At 44.5% G+C, this 9,122-nt stretch overlaps 1 protein-coding gene across 1 annotated transcript; it reads left to right on the top strand.

The window, feature by feature from the left end:
• The first annotated feature begins 6,026 nt into the window (after nt 1-6,026).
• LOC114922943 (A-kinase anchor protein 4-like) lies at nt 6,027-7,556 on the top strand. The gene has a single exon (XM_029285169.1). The coding sequence runs from the start codon at nt 6,027-6,029 to the stop codon at nt 7,554-7,556; it is 1,530 nt and encodes a 509-aa protein (XP_029141002.1).
• Nucleotides 7,557-9,122: the final 1,566 nt, after the last annotated feature.

Genomic DNA, 9,122 nt, shown 5'->3' with positions numbered 1-9,122 from the left:
GGGGGCAGAGCGGGGGCAGGGCAGGGGGTGGAGTGGGGGCGGGGCCAGTTTTTGGGCACTCGGTCTCTAAAAGGTTCGCCATCACTGTTTTAGATACTCATGTATTGTTTTCATTTAAAACTTAGAGAACTGAATTCTCAAGCATCTCAAATGGTTTTCTGTAAGGTTTCTTCCACAGTCCATTGGCTCACCTTCCTTCCCTCCCCAAGAATTGAAATTCAGATACTATTAGCAGTTGCTTCCTGTGGATTGAGAGCAAGTGAAAAAACCTCTTTGGAATCTTCCTTTGAGAATGTTGCAGTAACTTGTCTCTGCTTATTTGGGGCAGGCAGTTCTGGAGGGGATATCTGTGTATTCTTCCTCCAAATTCTTGTTTTATTTATCTTTGAAAACCTGGTGGTTTTCCCAAGGCCCCAAATTTCTCCACCCCTCCTCATAGCTGCACAATGTCATTGCAACTTAGAAAAAGTAGCAATGTGTTGCACTGGGTGGAATGTCTGTCTACGAGGAGGGAGAGCCGGATAAACGTCTCAGTACAGTATAATCAGGTTCCCTGGTGACCTTCGTCCCATTCATACACTCTCAGCCTTATCTACTTCACAGGGTTGTTCAGATGTTCAAATTAGGAGTGAGAAAACATGTAGGTTATCCAGAGATCCTTGAAAGAAGAGTAAGATAAAACTGTAAGGCACAAAAGAGTGCCATGTACTTCGGGAGGAACTGCAGAGTACCAAATGATAAGTAGGAGTGAACAAGCTGTTGGCATCCAGCATCTACTAGTCCCAGCACACATGTCCATGTGAACCTTTAGTCCTAACAATATTCAGAAGGGATAGATTTCCCATCATTGCAGCACGTGCGCTTGTGTATTTTTATTTCCTGGCCCGGTTATCATATCTATCAGATCGTCCCTGCCACCAACATTATTCTATGCTTTTACAGAGGGCACAGTTCCCAAAGGATGTGCTTGAGATTCCTTAATGTGTGGAAGGAAAATTGTTTGTGCTAAAAAAGAAACCAGAAACAATGAAAGGCTGCTGGGATTTGCAAGATATTTTCCCCTGCAGAGAATGCTCATTGTTTCCTTTGTTCTTATCTTTAATATATCTTTCTTCTGATATCAGATCACTTTTTCTCCATCTGTTTTGGGTTCAGGTGATCATGCAGGGCTGCAATAGAATTGACTGTCCTTGAAAAAACATCCCCTAGTAATGTTTGCAGGGAAACAGGGGGGATGAGATCCTTTGAGGACAAATCGCTCTTATTTGTTCACAGTCTAATTTGGGGAGTTCCAAAAAAGTAAAGTATTTTAATTTGGAGGGGGGTAGAAAAAGGCCATCTCTTGCTGGGGGGGGGGCATATTACGATCTTCTGTGTACAACCCAAATTAGTGTATATTGTCCTGATCTCAGACTGCACATGAATTTCCTCTACTAAAATGAAGAAAAGTCACCAAATACTACACAGACTCTTTGTAGCAAACAGTTCTTATTGATCTGTCTTCTGTGGGGCCTTAGAGGGATAAACCCATTTTACTGCATAGCTGCTTCTTTCAAGAACAAAAGATGTCAGGTTCTTCTGTGTGTAGATCCAGAGAAGAAAGACAGAGTGTAGCTGCACGGCGACTTAACATGCTCCAACGTGTAAAGAAAAACCGAGAAGCTAGCTGGGTCAAGCCACTCTTTATAAATCTCCCAGTTGCTCCTTGAACAAGCTAGTGATCATGTCTCAGAGAATCATCATGTGGCATTGTGTCTATGAAAGGAAATGTCCTAGAGCCAAGCAACATAGCTTCTCAAGGATAGGACTAGGACCTATGTAGGAAACGGATGACCCCACAGATTATTAATTGAGCCTGACATTTAAGCAGCTGAGTAGTAACTTAGGGATCTGCCAATACTGTTTAGGGATGCAAAAATTCGGATGGTAGAAAAAAGTTTGAGTTTTCTGCATGTTGCCATCTAGGGTTTGGTCACATTTTTGCAGCCCAGCAAATCTGGTGTGTGTGTGTGTGTGTGTGTGCTTTTTGCAGGTATATTTTGGGCACTGAGAAGAAACCCTACCGTAAGGAAAAAAAGGAAAAGGAGGGGGACAGGTATGTGTGCCAGCTGGAGAGAGGACATCAACAGGGAGACAGGAGAGCTCCCCTTCCTATGATTTCTCATGAGGGCAGCTGGGACAGTTTTTTCTGCCTCAAGGAAGCAGGTTCTGAAGTATTTCAGTGCTGGCAGCCATAGCGAGAAGGTTGCCTTCTTGCAGCTGGGCAGCAAATAATTGCCACTTGTTCTGAGATTAATACATTGGCCAGAACTTGGAAAGGGTAACAAGAGGAATCTGTCATTGCAAAGAATATTAAACACCCCAAAGAAAATGGAAGGGGGTGGAAGCAGCTTTATCACCCAAGCTGCCCTCAGTCTGCAGCTTTCTCCAAAGGGCACTTTGCTTCCCTTCCAACATGTTTTTCCTCACAGGAAGGTGTTTTCTGAGACCAGAGTTCTGAAATGTGCCCAGAGAGTCGTTTCATTTCTTTGTTAATACCAGGCTGGGCCTAATTGTGGCTAACTCATCCTCCGCTTCCAATTTTGGCCAGCTCACAGTAGCACAGTTACTGAACAGCCCACAACTTTATGAATTTGCAAACGTTTAATGTTGAAGGAGACCTTCACACGTCAGCACTACACAGGGATTTCTTTTAAATGTTACATGTGGGGTATTGAGGTGGATAGACCTCTGGGTGTTCAAAGCCAGGGTTGAGAATGGACTGAAATACTAGCTCTGCGCATCATTTTCAAATACTCTTACAGTATTTCAGCAATCTATCTCCCAGTATTCTGTCTCTCTTTGCCCCCTCTCTCTCACACACACAAACACACAAACACACACACACACACACACACACATCCATTGATTACGCATCTTTGTCTAGTGCAGAGGACATTCCTTCCACCCTTTTTTACTCATCCCAGCACAAAAAGTCTTTGTTTTGTCTCTGGGTTATCAAGGAGCCCTGTTATCTCCTCCTCCAAGTGGAGGGCTGGTGGGGGGGGGTACAGGTGAAGAAGCAGCTGAATCTGAGGGCCCAGAACTAGAAAACAACAAGGACAGCTGGGAACAGAGGAACAAACAGACAGCAAGCAAGAATAAGATAAGATAGAGAAATGCAAAATATGTTAGGGAAAGAGAAGGAGGGGGTGTAGAAAGCTACTGTAAGCTCTGGGAAAGACTAAGTCCACCTCCTCCCTTCAACTCCACACCTGTGGCTTGGTGGGGGAGGGGACTAGATCCAGACAATGTATGATCTCTTTTACGAGGGAATCTAATGATTTCCGTGAATGAGTGTCAAAACAAATATTTGCAATGCTCATATCTCCATTCTGGGGCATGTAGACTATAGCAGAGCACCCCCAAACATTTGCAGAGTGCTTTTGATGTTTTGCCACTGACACCCCAACATTATCATACAAATCTATTAGTGAGTAGGTAAGTAAATTTGGACTAAGCATCTCTTATTCTAGTACAGTGTCACCACTGTGTCACTCTTTGCACCCCCCTCTTAATAAACATCAGTATGAAGCACATTTTTTTTGTGCAAGCCTTAAAGACCTGCGGATTTATATAAACTTTCCCACCCACCTTTTAAAATAGTATTTTTAGAGCTCACTTTGCTGGAGTGGAAATTCCTTCCCTCCCCCTACACACTTTTGTAACCTTCTCCTCCAATCCTCCTGAATGCCATTGTTAACACCTGCACCCTACTCCTTCCCTAACTCCTTGCCATTAGGAGTCACGCCAAACTTGCCATGATAAAATCGACTCATTATCACTTTTGTGACAAGTGCCTCCAGGCTTGGAGCAAGAAGTTTTTTTTTCCACAGGCATGTTGCTCTTTGCAATCACAACATAACCCACTTTTGCAGGAAAACTGCAGTACAGAATACATCAAGGCTGCGTAACCTATTTCAGACCTACTACTGTATTTTGTCTTTATTTTCTGTCTAAGGACTACACTTCAATAGCCAATAGATAGAACCATTTTGCAAAAATTGATAGAACCATGGCAGAAAAGAGACAGTTTGGTGCAGTGGTTGAGGCATCAAGCTAAAAGCCAGGAAACCATGAGTTCTTTGATTCATTAGTTTTTGGAATGAAGTATGAAAAAACTTAAGTGTTACACCCCTAGAGCTAATGATCCTATAATCCTTGAGACAGTGTGATAATCCCAGGCTGTAAACTCGCCGTGTAAACCTCTTGACTCAGAGATTCCCCAGAGTTTTGGGGCTCATGGACCACTTCTGATATTAAGAGAGTGTTATGGCTTTTCCTGCAACGTAGTTGCCACAGCGAGGGCTTTCCATTTACAAAATGGCTGCCCAGAGCATTCAGCCTGTCACAAAACATTGCTTTTTTCAAAGATAAATTGAAAGCTAAACACAAAATAATTTCTCCAAGAATGGGTGGCAGAGCAAAGTTGGAAACTGAATCTCTAATTATAAATCACATAATTGCTCAAATAAAGCACAGCAAAATGTCCACTCTTCAAAAAGCAAATATGGCGATAACTCAGAGAAACACACATACTGATGTCACCCCCCCCCTACAGAAATGCAGCAGAGGCAAAATCACACTTCCTTCTCCCTCCTGAATCTTACAGTTTCCCCAGGATTTTCCACACTGCTTTCCAATTCACTTTCCCCAACTTCATCTTTTCTCTTGGTCTTTTAAGCAGTCCGAGGGATCACTTTGGAGATTTCATTAACCAAAATGAATACAATGTTTGCATTTCGGTTTTGGAAAAGCTGTTCTCTTCCTCCAAGGTTTATTTTATTGACTTAAGCACAATTAGCAAAAAAATAGCCCTTGTCATACCAGGTAAATATCAAATATGGAGCCATCAAAAAGTTAGGTCAGGTGAGTCTCATCCCGATCCTGGATTATATCGAATTTCTTTGGCTAAATTAGAAATCCATCTGCTGTCATCTATTCACACACACACACGCACGCACGCACACACACACACGCACGCACACACACGTTTGTTTCTTCATCTATCAAACTAATTAACTGCCCATCTCCCTCACAGGGGGGGCTGACCTGACCTGATCTCCTAAAGCAGTGGTGGCGAACCTATGGCACGGGTGCCAGAGGCGGCACTCAGAGCCCTCTCTGTGGGCACGCACGTCGTCGCCCCAGTCCTAGGCCTTCAGCTGGGTTTTATAAAACCTTTTCGCTTTAGGCCTCTGCTGCCGTGTGCAAAAAAAAAAAGGTTCAATCAATCAGTCAATTTCAACTTCTTGCGGGGGAAAAAAAAGATCTTGCAAAGTTGGAATTGATTGATTGAACTTTTTAGTCCCACCCAGTCTGCCGTTACCACCGTAGCTATGCCCACCCAATTGGCCACCCCCAATTGGCCACATCCCCAATTGGCCACACCCAGCTAATGGGCCATGCCCACCCGGCACCCGACGATGCATAAGTGGATTTTGGGTTGCAGTTTGGGCACTCGGTCTTTAAAGGTTCGCCATCACTGTCCTAAAGGGTTTGCCTTAGTACTTGAGCTGAATCAGAGCTGAAGAGATGGCCCAGCCCTCTCTTGCTGAAACATTGGCCGCTTACTGGCTGAGAGGTAATTCTGAAGCTTTCTGATGTCATTGCTGCTCCATGTCCACCCAAAGGAAAGCACCCTTTTCTGGCAAAAGAGTATGGGAAGCTGAGAGAGGAAACATCTTGAGTCTGGCAGGGTCATCAAAGCCCTTCAGCAGAAACCAAAGACACTCTATGTAGCTCTGGATACAGTGGAGGGGGTGTGGACAAGGCACAGTAGCAACTCATTGCTGGTTGGTGGAGGATACAGCTGCTTTGTGAGGTCACTACTGCTATGTGTCCACCTAAGTGAAAATACCATTTGCAAGCAACAAGAGCATGGAAGATTAAGACGGCAACATCTCAAGTCTGGCCGGGTCATCTAAGCGGCTGTGCTGAAGGAACACCTACGCCTTTTAATACATTTCCACTTTTGAATGACAAAGATGGCTCACGAAATTGATTGGATCAACAGTAAGGCTGGAGTGTGCAACATTAACTCCTACAAATCCAAACAAAAGAAAGAAGACTCAGAATGTAAAATGGTTTGCTTTGTTAATGTTGCCAACCTGAACATGAAAGACGGGAATCTGGGCCCAAAGGTTATGAGTGACCAACCTGACAACATCAACGGCCCTGCCGGTGAACTCGACTTACGAAACCTGGAGGAGAAGGAGGTCATTGTAATCAAGGACAATGAACAAAGGAAATGCATGAATACCGACGGAGCGGTCTGCCTTTTCAAGCCAGGTTCCTCGGAAGATGTCAACATTGTCAGCTGGCTCAATAATGATCTCCAGAAATATGCCTTTGGATTTGAACATGCACTGACTCCTTTCAGGACCTCTCAGAAACTGAAGGTGTATGATAAGGGATCCCAGAACAACAATAACACTGGTTCCAGCAGTTCAATGGCTGAAGCAGGAAGTTCAGATGATCTTGCCTACTATGCTAATAAGCTCTGTTCCTTAGTGGTTGAGATGACACGTAAAGAGATCAAGGATAAATGGGACAATACTAGAAAATACCTATGCCAAAACATTACTTCTTATAATGCAGGAAGAAAACCTAGTGCAACTGAAACTAAACCATCTTTCGAAGATGATGTCAAGGAACAAGAAGCACAGTATTCCGACAGAACAAGAAGATCAGATGATTCTACTTCTGTCAATAAAGGGTTGATGTTATATGCAAACCAGGTGGCTTCAGACATGATGCTCTCATTCCTGAAGACCATGAGTGTCCAGAAGGGAAGACACCCTGCACCAGCATGCATTGTTTTAAAAGAGGTACTTGTGAATCATGCCAAGGAAATAGTCTCAGACTTGATAGATTCCTCCATGAAAAATTTACACAATATCACAGGGGCACTCATGAAAGACTCTGATTTTATTTGTGGGATGAAGAAGAATTTATACAGCGTTGGAAGCCAAAAGTCCACAGAGGTTTTGGAAGCAATGGTGAGACGCTTGTTTAAGCTCCTCGCTGGAGATGATAAGACCCGGGCGCAAAGTTTAGCTTTTACCGCGTATAAATTAGGAGCACTGGGCAACCAAAAAGCTCAAGGCATGCAATTTGCATCCCTGAAAAGTGAGTGCCACAGCCAGGGGAAGGAAAGAATGGGGGGACTAGGGAGACCTCAAGCATCAGGAAGTCGGGGGCTAGACAAGCAAGGGTCAGCGGATGTGTATGCAAAAGAGCTTCTTTTAACAGCCTTAATGCAGATACAGCAGCACTTGTTAGAAAAAACCAAAAAAGCCAGACTCCGGGAAAACCATGCCAACTCATTTGGCTATGTTCACCATGACTCCACCTATGACAGAAGTGGTGAGAGAAGCCTGAAGCGCTCATCGAAGTCTTATGATGGAAGAACAGACTGTGATAAAGGCGGCGTTCTAGTGTCTGTGATCCAGAAGATCCTTCAAGAGATTGGCTTGAATCCTGATGACATTTGCATGGACAAGAACAGAGGATAGATTGCAGAAGACCTACAGGTAAAGAATCTCCTCTTCTGAACCAGCCCAATGGAGTATCAGATCTGCATGACAATATGCAGCACATGGACAAGAACATTTATTGATCAACCTGTGGGATCTGTGATGCAAACGATCTCTTTATTGATAACTAAAGGCATTTGCTCTTGGTTTTAGCTCATTAGATAACATCATCACAGCCCCATTGCAAGCTGCGGTGGAGTGAATTCAGATTGGGTGATTCAACGGTAGCTGGGCAAGATCATCAATTAAAAACTAAAAGAAGAGGAAATACAGTCTGCTATTTATTGCTTTATCAGAGCTTAAGCAATAGCCCTGTAACAACTAATCCTTGGCCATTATACCAACGGAGTAATACAGGTAGCCCTCCACCACAACTGAGCCCAAAATTTCTGTTGTTAAGCAAGATAGTTAAGTGAGTTTTGCCCCATTTTATTTTTCTTTTCTTGACGCAGTTCTTAAGCGAATCACTGCAATCGCTAAGTTAGTAACATGGTATAAGTGAATCTGGCTTCCCCATTGACTTGGCTTGTCAGAAGGCCACCAAGAGTGATCACAGGACCCCAGGACACTGTAAATAGGAACCAGTTACCAAGCATCTGAATTTTGATTATGATGCAGTCATAAGTGTGAAAAATGGTCATGAGTCACTTTTTTCAGTGCCACTGTAACTTTGAGCAGTCACAACATATAAATGGAGGACTATCTGTAGTGACCGGGGGAGTATAGATGTACTATGTGTAACACCTTTTTTTCCTAATGTCGAAGAACTGTAGCAGATCTTCATTTCAGCTAGCAGTTCCTAACTTTACAATTCGGAAATCAATAACATAAGAAGAATCAGTGGTTTCTTCAATCTATCGCAATACCTCATGAAACCCAAACAGTTCCATGACTGATTTTGCATGAGACTGCCACCTTCCAGCCTCAATACGATGAGAATGCTGCATAAGTAGCAGATGTTATCCCTTCCCACATGCATCCCATTAGTTGGCTGGGAGTTGTTTTCCCATTTTGTTATAGACCATAATTTATTATATTGATTTACGTACTGTCATCCCTCCCATGTAAGCCAAACAAGAAACAAGACTAGATGAAATAATTCCACTTTATTATTAGGCTACACCAGTGATGGCGAACCTTTTAGAGACCGAGTGCCCAAACTGCAACCCAAAACCCACTTATGTATCGGCAGGTGCCGGGTGGGCGTGGACCACCGGGTGGGCGTGGACCGCCGGGTGGGTGTGGCTACGGTAGTCATGCAGATGGGTGGGCGTAGCCAGGGTGGGCGTGGCCAGCTCAATGTTGCTCCTGGGGAGGGACACTTGTGGGGGCGGGAAGGGTTGGGGGAGATCCTGGGGGTCTCTGGCTGGTCAGGCGGTGGGCAGGAGGCTCGTCCTGCGGGGTGAGGCAAGGCAAGGTGAGGCAGGATGGGGGTGCCATTGTTGCAGGGCAAGGCGAGGCAGGGGCCGGGGCGGCTGCTGCCTGACACCATCGGCCCCTGCACACACAGGCCAGCGAGCGCATGGGTGCTGGGATGCATCCGGC

The sequence above is a fragment of the Protobothrops mucrosquamatus genome, unplaced genomic scaffold (genome assembly GCF_001527695.2).
Source record: "Protobothrops mucrosquamatus isolate PMUCROS unplaced genomic scaffold, P.Mucros_1.0 scaffold1362, whole genome shotgun sequence".
NCBI lineage: Eukaryota > Metazoa > Chordata > Lepidosauria > Squamata > Viperidae > Protobothrops > Protobothrops mucrosquamatus.
Note: the sequence above shows the minus strand (reverse complement) of the source record. Positions and strands in the feature narration are given on the sequence as shown.

Coding starts and splice junctions, on each gene's coding strand:
- LOC114922943 (XM_029285169.1), top strand. CDS start 6,027: ATGGCTCACGAAATTGATTGGATCAACAGTAAGGCTGGAGTGTGCAAC.